Source organism: Lithobates pipiens, unplaced genomic scaffold, assembly GCF_037356315.1.
Source record: "Lithobates pipiens isolate NorthernLeopardFrog02 unplaced genomic scaffold, aLitPip1_a1.2 Scaffold_27, whole genome shotgun sequence".
Taxonomy (NCBI): Eukaryota; Metazoa; Chordata; class Amphibia; order Anura; family Ranidae; genus Lithobates; species Lithobates pipiens.
This window is the reverse complement of record NW_027507788.1, coordinates 97,472,225-97,485,419: the sequence shown is the minus strand read 5'-3', so window position 1 is coordinate 97,485,419 and position 13,195 is coordinate 97,472,225. Positions and strand designations below refer to the sequence as shown.

Below are 13,195 nucleotides of genomic sequence, written 5' to 3'. Positions count from 1 at the left end.
TCAAGTATAGAGTGTTACATGTGGGCTTGTCAATCAAATGCCATGTATGACTCTCTAAGTTAGTACTTCCTCTTTTATAGACATATTGCTGAAGTTAGCAGAAATGAATGTGTGCCATACAAGGTTCTAAGTTTTTGTGAGGATATCTCGTTCACAGGTAACATATAAAGCCAACGTTTCTGTGACAGACCGAAGGTCAGACAGACACGCACGCAGGCACTAGGAAAGATGGCACTGACATATTCACATGAAGATCCACTGACAAGTTGAAACCAGAAGTCTAAGAACATCATTTCCTGCTTCTTCTTGGGTGACTTGAGACAACATGAATAGAAGGCAGCGGCCATGAAGCACACATGCTTTCATAAGCTTATTACAGTTTTATAACTATTTATTCTATTCCATATATTTTTAGCCACACTGAACTGAACTTTTATACTTTTTACATTGTATTTATGATGCCAACTGTGTGACAATAAACTCACACTTTGTTTTAAGTCAGTCTGACTGTCAACGCTATTAATCCGGAAAAGCCCTTGAGATACAAGAATGGAGAGAGGCCTTGGACCCACCTGTCTATAACTCCACAATGAAATCCACCCAACTCTCAGGGCAACACAATTAAAGTTGCCCTCATCTAAGGAACTGGCTTCCATTTTTGCGCGGGAGATCTTTCACTTACAAGGGATACGCAAGGTGATCTTCTAGGACAGGGATAGTCAGTTTGTGTCCCGGTTCTGGCGAGCCTTTTGTGCACAGTTGGGAATTCAGCTTTTTTCTCCTCTGCGTATCACCCGCAGTCTATTGAGGCAGCAGAACGAGCCAACCGGTCCTTGGAGCAGTTTCTACGTTGCTATATTTCTGACCATAACAACTGGTCAGACCTTTTACCTTGGGTGGAGTTTGCTCACAATATTGCCATGAATTCTACTTCCCGATTGTCCCCGTTTATGGCAAACTATGGTTTCCAACCATCAATGTTGCCTGACTCATTTGCTCCTCAGAGCATTCCTGCATTAGAACAGCATCTAACTAAAGAGGAAATTAGAAAAGCAATAGAGAACCTGCCGAGGGGGAAAAGCCCAGGACCCGACGGGTTAACTAATGCATATTATAAAAAGTTTGCTCAAATCCTAGAAACACCTCTATGCAGATATCTCAATAAAATCTCTGCCTCTAGTACAATGTCCCCAGAAGCACTGCTAGCATACATAACAGTTTTACCGAAACCGGGGAAAGATCCACAGGAATGTGCCAATTACAGACCCATATCATTGCTCAATTCAGATACTAAACTAATAGCCAAAATCATAGCAACTAGAATACAAGAAGAGGTAACACAACTGGTCCATCGCGACCAAACGGGTTTCATAAAAGGTAGAGAAACCAAAGATAACACCATTCGAGCTCTACATATACTTCATTGGATGCAAAATGGCCCAGACAGATTACCCAGGACAATTCTATCAATGGATGCCGAAAAGGCATTCGATAGAGTTGACTGGGACTTTATGAAAGAAGTGCTGAGAGCAATAGGTATGGGAGACCGAATGATGGGATGGATAGTAGCCCTATATGCAAAACCTAGGGCAAGAGTGAAAGTAAATGGTACTCTATCAGGATGCTTTGAAATACGAAATGGCACAAGACAGGGGTGTCCCCTGTCCCCAATATTGTTTGCCTTAACCCTTGAACCATTTCTGTGCAGGGTGAGAAATAATAAGGGAATAAAAGGAATTAGAATAGGATCTGAAGAGCACAAGGTATCAGCATATGCTGATGACCTACTATTTTATCTTTCAGAACCACAGGGATCAATAATGGCATTGATGGAGGAAGTTCAGAGATATGGAAGAATGTCTAACTTTAAAATAAACATGGAAAAATCCATATTATTACCCTGTCATGTCCCTCTACCAATGTCAATATCAATGAAGAATAACCTGCCATTTAGATGGGAAAAGAAATCACTATATTATTTGGGAGTACATATAACGGCAGAGGCTAAATCTTTATATGAATTGAATTATGAAACCTTAATAACAGAAATAACCAAAGATTTAAATAGGTGGAAGGATCACTCATTGACATGGTTCGGAAGGATAAATACCTTGAAAATGAATATATTACCCAGAATAATATATATCATAAACACTGTCCCGATAGCAGTGCCTCAGGTCTTTTTCAAGAGAATACGTAAAATGTTTATATCTTTTATATGGAAGGAGAAAAATCTTAGGATAGCATATGACATCTTGCGCAGAAATAAGAAGGAAGGAGGAATAGGGCTCCCAGATGTTTTTATGTATTATAAAGCGATGGCTATGGTACGTATATTAAATTGGTGCCATGACTCCGTAAATAAAGCATGGGTATCAGTGGAAGAAAGTATGGCGGGTAGAAATCTAGCAGGGGCCCCATGGATACAGGCCACGAATAGAGCATTATCAAAGTGGACATCACCATTAACACGGAATACGTTAGCAGTGTGGGACAGAATGAATAAAAATGAAAAATACGCTCCACGTACATCACCACTAGCTCCACTAGGGGGATACCCATGGTTTCCACCGGGGGAAGAAAAGGGAGCATTAGGCTCCTGGGGGTCAGGGGGGAATACAAGGTGTTTAAGATATGCTCCACGGGGAAGTTTACTCCCATTGACAGAACTAATATCAGCACAAGGAGATATACATATGTCGAGATGGAGATATTATCAAATGAGAGATTTTTTCAATAAGTTAGAACCCCAAGTAAGACCCCTGAGCTCCCTCACGACATATGAGAAGATGTGTCTGAAATTAGAAAAACCAAGTAATTTACTATCTCAGATGTATAAATTAGTTCTAAGTGAACAAAGCAGCACAACCCCTTACTTTATAAGAGAGTGGGAGAAGGAACTAAGATGCACATTTAAACCAACACAAGTAAAAAAAATCATGGAAATGACACATGTGACATCAATAAGTGCAGCAATACAAGAAATGTCATATAAGTTTATAGCCAGATGGTACCGAACCCCAGCTAGAATAGCAGAGATATATCCAACAGCGGATGGGCATTGCTGGAGAGGATGTAAGGATAAGGGGACATATCTTCATTTATGGTGGGAATGCCCAAAAATCAGGAATTTTTGGGAGGGAGTAGCTAAATGGATAGGGAGGATAACAGCAAAACCTATAGAAATGACACCCCTACAATATCTGTTTCATGGGACAGAAGGATCCATCAAATCTTATAAAAAGGGCGTTACACCACATTTGTTGAACGCAGCCAAAATATTAATACCTAGATATTGGAAGCAGACAGTATGTCCCACTTTATTGGAATGGAAGGGAGAGGTAGATAAAATAATGGAAGCTGAAAAATGGATATACAATATAAAAGAACAACAGGAAAAACATAAAAATATGTGGGCAGGCTGGAAGCACTACTCCCAAGAAATAGAGTAAGAGTAAGCCATGTTAGATTAAAAACCTAGATAATCCCACCTAAACCCCCCCTAGAGATCTCCGAGAGGAGAGGGGGGAGGGAAGGGAGAGAATAATCAAGAAGTTGCTGAGTAAGCTCGTATCCCCCAAAGGTGCACCGTAGAAAGGGTAAAAGGGAAGGGAGGGGAGAGGGAAAGAAAGAGGGAAATGAGAACCGAACCACAACCGTTAAATTTTGTTGTCTTGTTGTATTGTTATTGTTTGTAGTATGATTTAAGATAAATGGGAAGTAAAAAAGGGTTGGAAAGGGCTAGGGGGGGGGGGGGGGGGGGGGGAGAGCGGAGATGACCATATGTGGAGACACCAAAATAAATATCACAATCACAAAGAAAAAAAAGGAAAGGGAAAATTTTTTTTTTTTTTTTTTTTTTTTTTTAGCACAAAGTATAAATAATGCACCAAAGGAAGGTTATAGAAGGAATAAACTCATGTAATAATAAATAAAGGCCGAAGGCCAATAAATTAATAAAGAGAAAGGACAAACACAAAAATATCTCGCTTTTTTTTTTTTTTTTTTTAAAAGGAATCACAAGGGAACAATAAGAACACATAAAAAGAGGAAGTGACACAAAAGAAGGGAAAAGGAGAAAAAAAAGAAAAAAAATTATTATTTTTCTTTTAAAATTTCTTTTTTTTTTTTTTCCTCCACAGGATATCTCCGCTCCAATAACCCCCCTCTAGAGCCACCATACAATATTATTATGGATATGTAAAGGAATGTATGAATGTGAAGACATTGGGGGGATATGTGTAAACCCCAAATGCCTTGAGATTGAAAGTAATGGTTTGATGTATTTATTATAAGAAAAATAATAAAGAGGATTTAAAACAAAAAAAAAAAGAAGAAGAACAGCATCTCTGTAGTCTTCGTTCCACTTGCTTGGGTACAAGTCCAGGAGTCTTTGTGACATGCCAGTGATAGGTACAGACTCCATGCTCACCGCAGACGCCTGCTTGCACCTTCCTACCAGGTTGGGGACGGGGTCTGACTGTCATATCGCAACCTCTGACTCCATGTTCCCTCACTGAAGTTGGCACCTCGGTTTATTGGGCCTTTCCGTATTCTCTTCAGGATTAACCCAGTGGCTTACGCTTTAGAACGTCCTTCAAATATGCATATCTCAGATGTATTTCATACCTCCTTCTTAAAACCTTTGGTCTGCAACCGCTTCACCACCTCAGTGCCACGTACTCACCCAGTACAGGTTGAGAACCATGAGGAGTATGAAGTACAGTCTATTGTTGACTCCCGTAGGTTTCATGGGTGCATACAGTACCTGTTTCATTGGAAAAGGTATGTTCCAAAGAAACGCTCTTGGGTCTCAGATGTACATGCCCCTGTCCTCCACCATACTTTGCATAGATGTTTTCCCCTCAAACCTGGTAGTCCTCCCAGGGGGGGATTCATTGAGGAGGGGGTACTGTTAAGGCTGGGCTCAGCCCTTCTTTCTCAGAGCAGGCCGCTAAGCTATTGGTTAATTGCCAGCTCTAATCTTTCCACAGTGACTCACCTGGTGATGATATACTACTCGTCAGTCCTGCTGCCTACTTAAGTGGCTCAGTTCAGATCCTCTCTGCCTTTGCCTGGTCAACATATCAAGAGACTCTCTCCTGTGTTCCTGTTTAGACTTGCTTGGCTGACATCCCTTCTGGTTCCCGATCCTGCTTGCTGTTCCATTACACTGATTCTCTGGTTTCCTGGCCTGTTCTGAAGTACGCTGATCTCTGGCTCCCTGACATCCTGGCTTGTCTGACCATCTGTTCCCGTTAGCAAACTCTGGCTATGTTATGACCGTGTTTGCTTGGTTTTCTTTTTACCATTATTATTATTATTTTTAAACAGTGTGATTTTTACTGCACTTCTGTCTGAGTCTGATTCATGGTTCCTGACAACGTATTATTGTTCTCAATTTAAATGCTTAGTTCCCCTCCTCACAAAACACAAAAACAATGCATTCCAGCATCCCTAGTTCATTACATACCACTCCTCTACTGTTTGAATAGTTGGTCTTATCCCACTCCGTACATGAAGGTTGTCCACAGCCTGTCCGAAAATACTACTTAATAACTGCCCCCCCCCCCAGATGTTAGACTTGTGCCCCCAGCATACGCTCTGGTTCATTCCCACACTGAGCAGGCACAGTGCATTCTAAGCAGCTTAGCTCAGCCACTGCTGCTACAGAGGGAGCACATAGATTAACCACTTGCCGCCCGCCCTATAGGCAATTGACGGCGGCAAAGTGGTTTCATAATCCTGACCGGACGTCATATGACGTGATCAGGATTATGAGCCGACGGAGACTCTTTACCACGTGGTCAGCCGTGTCCAATCACGGCTGATCACAGTGTAAATGGGAAGAGCCGGTGATCGGCTTTCCCTCACTCGCGTCTGTCAGACGCGAGTAGAGGAGAGCCGATCGGCTGCTCCTCTGACAGGGGGGGTCTGTGCTGATCGATTATCAGCACAGCCCCCCCGAGGATGCCCACACTGGACCACCAGGGACACCACCAGACCACCAGGGAAAAGGTAATCCTCCCTAGACCACCAGGGATGCCAGTCAGCACAATGGGTGCCAATCAGTGCCCATAATGGATGCCAATCAGTGCCCACAATGGGCATCACTGATTGGCATGCATTATTGTTTGGCACTGATTGGCATCCATTACTATAGTATAACACCAATGCCGCCTATAAGTGCCCACCTGTGCCGCCTATGAGTGCCCACCTGTGCCACCTATGAGTGCCCACCTGTGCCGCCTCAGTGCCCATCTGTGCCGCCTATCAGTGCCCACCTGTGCCGCCTATCCATGCCCATCCATGCCCATCTGTGCCGCCTATCCATGCCCATCTGTGCCGCCCATCCGTGCCGCCCATCCGTGCCGCCCATCCGTGCCAGCTATCAGTGCCAATTTGTGCCACCTATCAGTGTCCGTCCGTGTCGCCCATCCGTGTCGCCCATCCGTGCCGCCTATCAGTGCCGCCTATCAGTGCCACTTCATTGGTGCCACATTGGTGCCCATCAGTGCCGCCTTATCAGTGCCCATCAGTGTAGCCCCATCAGTGCCCATCAGTGAAGGAGAAAACGTACTTATTTACAAAGTTTTGAAACTGAAACAAAAAAAAACATATTTTTTTTCAAAATTTTCGGTATTTTTTTATTTGTAGCGCAAAAAATAAAAACCGTGGAGGTGATCGAATACCACCAAAAGAAAGCTCTATTTGTGGGAAAAAAATGATAAAAATTTCATTTGGGTACAGTGTAGCATGACCACGCAATTGTCATTCAAAGTGCAACAGCGCTGAAAGCTCAAAATTGGTCTGGGCAGGAAGGTGTTTAAGTGCCCTGTATTGAAGTGGTTAACCAGTTGCCGACCGCCGCACGCCGATGTACGTCGGTACAATGGCACGGGCAGGCATAAGGACATACATGTACGTCCCTTGCCTCCCGCGGGTCGGGGGCCCGATCGGGCCCCCGCCCGGTGCCTGCGGCGGTCGGTATTCGTTCGGGAGCGATCCCGGACGAGGGGACGGCCATTCATTCATGGCCACCCCCTCGCGATCGCTCCCGACGAATAGAAATCCCCGGTGACATCACTTCCTCTCCTGTAATGTAAACACAGGAGAGGAAGTGATGTATTCTCTCCTCCGTGTCGGTATTTTTCGTTCCGACACGGAGGAGAGCGGATCAGTAAGTTGCACCAACACTCTACACACACAGTAGAACATGCCAGGCACACTCACACCCCCCCTTTACCCCCCGATCACCCCCCCAATTACCCCTGCCCCCCAGTCACAGTGACACCAATGTCATTTTTTTTTTTTTTTTTTTTTTTTTTTGCATTGGTGTCATTTGTGACTGTAATAACTGTTAGGGCAGTTAGAGTTAGCCCCCTTTAGTTCTAATGTACCCCCCTAACCCCCCCAATAAAGGTTTAACCCCGTGATCACCCCCCGTCGCCAGTGTCACTAAGGCTGGGTTCACATTGCAGCGGTTTATGAGAACGAATGTGATTCGCACCGCACTGCAGTGCAAATCACATCCGATCTCTGTGCGATTCGAGTTCAGCCATTCGCCGCACCCGCCGCACCCGCCACACCCGCCGCACCCGCCGCAAATTCGCACGGGACCCTTTTTTTGGCCCGCAGCAGAATCGGATCGCATGGGTGTTCACACCATGCGATCCGAGTTTGCAGATCGCACTGCGATATGCGAACTGATCTGGGGGTGTCAGTAACATTTCACTGACACTCCCAGCAGTTCGCATAGGGCAGTGTGAACTGCCGCCGGGAGGCATGCGATGCGGGAACCCGCCGCGGATTCGCGGCGTTTCCGCATCGCTCCAGTGTGAACCCAGCCTAATAAGCGATCATTTTTCTGATCGCCGTATTAGTGTCACAGGTGACGCTAGTTAGGCAGGTAGGTATTTAGGTTCGCCGCAGCTTTTTATAGCGCCAGGGACCCCCATATACTACCGCATAAAGCCCCCTGATTGCCCCCTAGTTAACCCTTTCACCTGTGATCACCATATAACTGTTACAGGTGACGCTGGTTGGTTAGTTATTTTTTTATAGTTTCAGGGCACCCGCCATTTATTACCTAATAAAGGTTTAACCCCCTGATCACCCGACGGGTGTCATTTGTGACTAATAACTGTTAGGGCAGTTAGGGTTAGCCCCCTTTAGTTCTAAGGTACCCCCCTAACCCCCCCAATAAAGGTTTAACCCCGTGATCACCCCCCGTCGCCAGTGTCACTAAGGCTGGGTTCACATTGCAGCGGTTTGAGAACGGATGTGATTCGCACCGCACTGCAGTGCAAATCACATCCGATCTCTGTGCGATTCGAGTTCAGCCATTCGCCGCACCCGCCACACCCGCCGCACCCGCCGCAAATTCGCACGGGACCCTTTTTTTGGCCCGCAGCAGAATCGGATCGCATGGGTGTTCACACCATGCGATCCGAGTTTGCAGATCGCACTGCGATATGCGAACTGATCTGGGGGTGTCAGTAACATTTCACTGACACTCCCAGCAGTTCGCATAGGGCAGTGTGAACTGCCGCCGGGAGGCATGCGATGCGGGAACCCGCCGCGCATTCGTGGCGTTCCCGCATCGCTCCAGTGTGAACCCAGCCTAATAAGCGATCGTTTTTCTGATCGCTGTATTAGTGTCACAGGTGACGCTAGTTAGGCAGGTAGGTATTTAGGTTCGCCGCAGCTTTTTATAGCGCCAGGGACCCCCATATACTACCGCATAAAGCCCCCTGATTGCCCCCTAGTTAACCCTTTCACCAGTGATCACCATATAACTGTTACAGGTGACGCTGGTTGGTTAGTTATTTTTTTATAGTTTCAGGGCACCCGCCATTTATTACCTAGTCTCACTAGTGTACCCCTAAATTTAGGGGTGTCTACTTTCCAAAATGGGGTCATTTGGGGGGGGGTTTGTGCCATCTTGGCATTTTATGGCCTTCAAAACTGTAACGCCCTTAGAAAGCCTGAAGGCGGTGCTTGGTTTTCGGGGCCCCGTACGCGGCTAGGCTCCCAAAAAGTCCCACATATGTGGTATCCCCGTACTCAGGAGAAGCAGCAGAATTTATTTTGGGGTGTCATTTCACATATGCCCATGGCATGCGTGAGCAATATATCATTTAGTGACAACTTTGTGAAAAAAAAAAAAAAAGTTTGTAATTTTCCCGCCACTTGTGGCAAAATATAAAATATTCCATGGACTCAACATGCCTCTCAGCAAATAGCTTGGGGTGTCTACTTTCTAAAATGGGGTCATTTGTGGGGGTTTTGTGCCATCTTGGCATTTTATGGCCTTCAAAACTGTAATAGGTAGTGAGAAGTGAACTCAAAAATTTACGCCCTTAGAAAGCCTGAAGGCGGTGCTTGGTTTTCGGGGCCCCGTACGCGGCTAGGCTCCCAAAAAGTCCCACATATGTGGTATCCCCGTACTCAGGAGAAGCAGCAGAATTTATTTTGGGGTGTCATTTCACATATGCCCATGGCATGTGTGAGCAATATATCATTTAGTGACAACTTTGTGAAAAAAAAAAAAAAAAAAAAAAAGTTTGTAATTTTCCCGCAACTTGTGGCAAAATATAAAATATTCCATGAACTCAACATGCCTCTCAGCAAATAGCTTGGGGTGTCTACTTTCTAAAATGGGGTCATTTGTGGGGGTTTTGTGCCATCTTGGCATTTTATGGCCTTCAAAACTGTAATAGGTAGTGAGAAGTGAACTCAAAAATGTACGCCCTTAGAAAGCCTGAAGGCGGTGCTTGGTTTTCGGGGCCCCGTACGCGGCTAGGCTCCCAAAAAGTCCCACATATGTGGTATCCCCGTACTCAGGAGAAGCAGCAGAATTTATTTTGGGGTGTCATTTCACATACGCCCATAGCATGTGTGAGCAATATATCATTTAGTGACAACTTTGTGTAAAAAAAAAAAAAAATTTTTTTTTTGTCATTATTCAATCGCTTGAGGCAAAAAAATAAAATATTCAATGGGCTCAACATGCCTCTTATCAATTTCCTTAGGGGGTCTACTTTCCAAAATGGGGTCATTTGGGGGGGTTTTGTACTGCCCTGCCATTTTAGCACCTCAAGAAATGAGATAGGCAGTCGTAAACTAAAAGCTGCGTAAATTCCAGAAAACGTACCTTAGTTTGTAGATGTGACAACTTTTGCGCAAACCAATAAATATACAATTATTGACTTTTTTTTTACCAAAGACATGTGGCTGAATACATTTTGGCCTAAATGTATGACTAAAATTGAGTTTATTGGATTTTTCTAATAACAAAAAGTAGAAAATATCATTTTTTTTCAAAATTTGCGGTCTTTTTACGTTTATATCGCAAAAAATAAAAATCGCAGAGGCAATCAAATACCATCAAAAGAAAGCTCTATTTGTGGGAAGAAAAGGACGCAAATTTTGTTTGGGTACAACATTGCATGACCGCGCAATTACCAGTTAAAGCAGCGCAGTGCCAAAGTGTAAAAAGACCTCTGGTCATTTACCAGCAAAATGGTCCGGTCTGAAAGTGGTTAAACAAACCAGAGCTTGAATATATATTATAGAAAGGAATAGTGATCTTACCTCAGTTCCTGGAATAGTAGTTGAATAGATGTGTGATGGAGGAACATTTGAATTTTCATATATTGTACCAAGGGGGGGCTCTGAAGTCAGGAGAGAAAGAAAAACATTTATGAAGGTTTTCTTTGTGTGTCTTCACTGATTCCCTTTATATTTGATAGCATTATATCCAGTCATTTGGTGTTAGAGAATTTAGATTCTTATTTTATAATCATTTGTTTGTTTGCAAAAGAATATGAAAGTCTACTACTTTTAAGCAATGCTGTTTCGTAGATATAGAAAGTGTTGACCTTTAAATGACCTATGCTTTGTGACAAATTACTTGTACACAGGTGTTCTCGAAAATGTATTAACCACTTGCCGCCCGCCCTATAACAAATAGACGGTGGCAAAGTGGTTGCATAATCCTGACCGGACATCATATGACGTGATCAGGATTATGAGCTGCTGCGCACCCCCGGGGGCGCGCATCGCGGCGATCGTTGTTGCGGGGTGTCAGTCTGACACCCGGCAACTACGATCTCGGTAAAGAGTCTCAGACGGAGACTCTTTACCACGTAATCAGCCGTGTCCAATCACGGCTGATCACAGTGTAAATAGGAAAAGCCGGTGATCGGCTTTTCCTCACTCGCGTCTGTCAGACGCGAGTAGAGGAGAGCCGATCGGCTGCTCCTCTGACAGGGGAGGTCTGTGCTGATCGATTATCAGCACAGCCCCCCCGAGGATGCCCACACTGGACCACCAGGGATGCCACCAGACCACCAGGGATGCCCAGGACAAGGTATGCCACCCTAGACCACCAGGGATTCCAGTCAGTGCCACAATGGATGCCAATCAGTGCCCATAATGGATGCCAATCAGTGCCCACAATGGGCATCACTGATTGGCACTGATTGGCATCCATTAGTACAATATATTATAATACAATGCCGCCTATCAGTTCCCATCTGTGCCGCCTATCAGTGCCCATCCATGCCCACCTGTGCCGCCTACCCATGCCCACCTGTGCCGACTAACCCATGCCCACCTGTGCCACCTATCCATGCCCATCCATGCCAATCCGTGCCAGCTATCAGTGCCAATTTGTGCCACCTATCAGTGCCCATCCGTGTCGCCCATCAGTGCCACCCATCAGTGCCGCCTATCAGTGCCACATATCGGTGTCCATCAATGCCACCTCATCAGTGCAACTTCATTGGTGCCACCTCATCGGTGCCCATCAGTGCCGCCTTATCATTGCCCATCAGTGTAACCCCATCAGTGCCCATCAGTGAAGGAGAAAACTTACTTATTTGCAAAGTTTTGAAACTGAAATAAAAAAAACGTTTTCAAAATTTTCGGTATTTTTTTCATTTGTTTAGCAAAAAATAAAAACCGCAGAGGTGATCAAATACCACCAAAAGAAAGCTCTATTTGTGGGAAAAAAATGATAAAAATTTCATTTGGGTACAGTGTAGCATGACCGCGCAATTGTCATTCAAAATGCGACAGCGCTGAAAGCTCAAAATTGGTCTGGGCAGGAAGGTGTTTAAGTGCCTGGTATTGAAGTGGTTAAGATTAAGTTCATTGTAAGTTCACTAATTAGACAAGGACCATTCTGACAATAGTTGAAATATATCTTGGTGAAATAAGATAAAAAGTCTTCAAGGACAAGCAATAAAAACTTCTTACAACAGGTGGTTTGGGAAAGTTATGTACAGTACATTAAGTTTGACAGGTTTAAGGCCGGGTTCACACTGCTGCAGGGGGAGATCCGGATGTGATTCGCACCGCACTGTAGTGCAAATCACATCCGATTTCCGTAGCGATGCGAGTTCAGCCATACAGATAGTATGGCTGAATTCGCATCGCTCCCGCAGCAAACTCGCACGGGACCCTTTTTTTGGTCCGCAGCAGAATCGGATCGCATGGGTGTTCACACCATGCGATCCGATTCCTGTGCGAGTCTGCAGATCGCACTGCGATATGCGGACGGATCTGGGGGTGTCATTAACATTTCATTGACACTCCCAGCCGTTCGCATAGGGCAGTGTGATTCGGATTCGCGGCGTTCCTGCATCGCTGTGGTGTTAACCCAGCCTAAAGAAAGGTCTACATGTGCCTAATTAAAACTGTTAAAATACATTGAAGAAGTACACCCATGTGTATACATTAATAATAATAGTGAATAAGTAATTGGCTTGTGCAAATTTTATATATATATATATATATATATATATATATATATATATATATATATATATATATATATATATATATAGTAAGTAATACAGTACCTTATGTATACATACACACAGGATTGTATAGTAAAAACCAACACATAACGCATTTGGTGAGGTTATTGAAAGTTCATTCTTCCAGAGTCGTAAATCTGTGATTCTTGAAGCTATTTCAATCTTATCAAGATGAGAAGCGTTTGATAACACAGCTGGGTGCCATACTGTCTCTACACAGATGTTTTTAATTGGACAAAAGCAGTTATAAATCACTTTAATGAACATATAGGAATTCTGGGAGTAATTAAGTTTATCTGGTTGTAGAACAGGTGTCAGATTTATAGCTAGTTACATTGACGTAGATCTTAGCAACCAATCATATGTAG

The 13,195-nt window shown here is 44.2% G+C and overlaps 1 protein-coding gene across 3 annotated transcripts in view; it reads right to left on the bottom strand.

Moving 5' to 3' along the window:
* The window catches only part of LOC143934022 (cell adhesion molecule CEACAM1-like), a 194,302-nt gene that overhangs the window by 46,263 nt on the left and 134,844 nt on the right, over nt 1–13,195 (bottom strand). For all 3 annotated transcript variants that reach the window (XM_077457256.1, XM_077457258.1, XM_077457259.1), the window contains one exon: nt 10,597–10,676. In XM_077457256.1, coding sequence (XP_077313382.1) covers nt 10,597–10,676 — 80 coding nt within the window. The remainder of the gene's footprint in view (nt 1–10,596; nt 10,677–13,195) is intronic.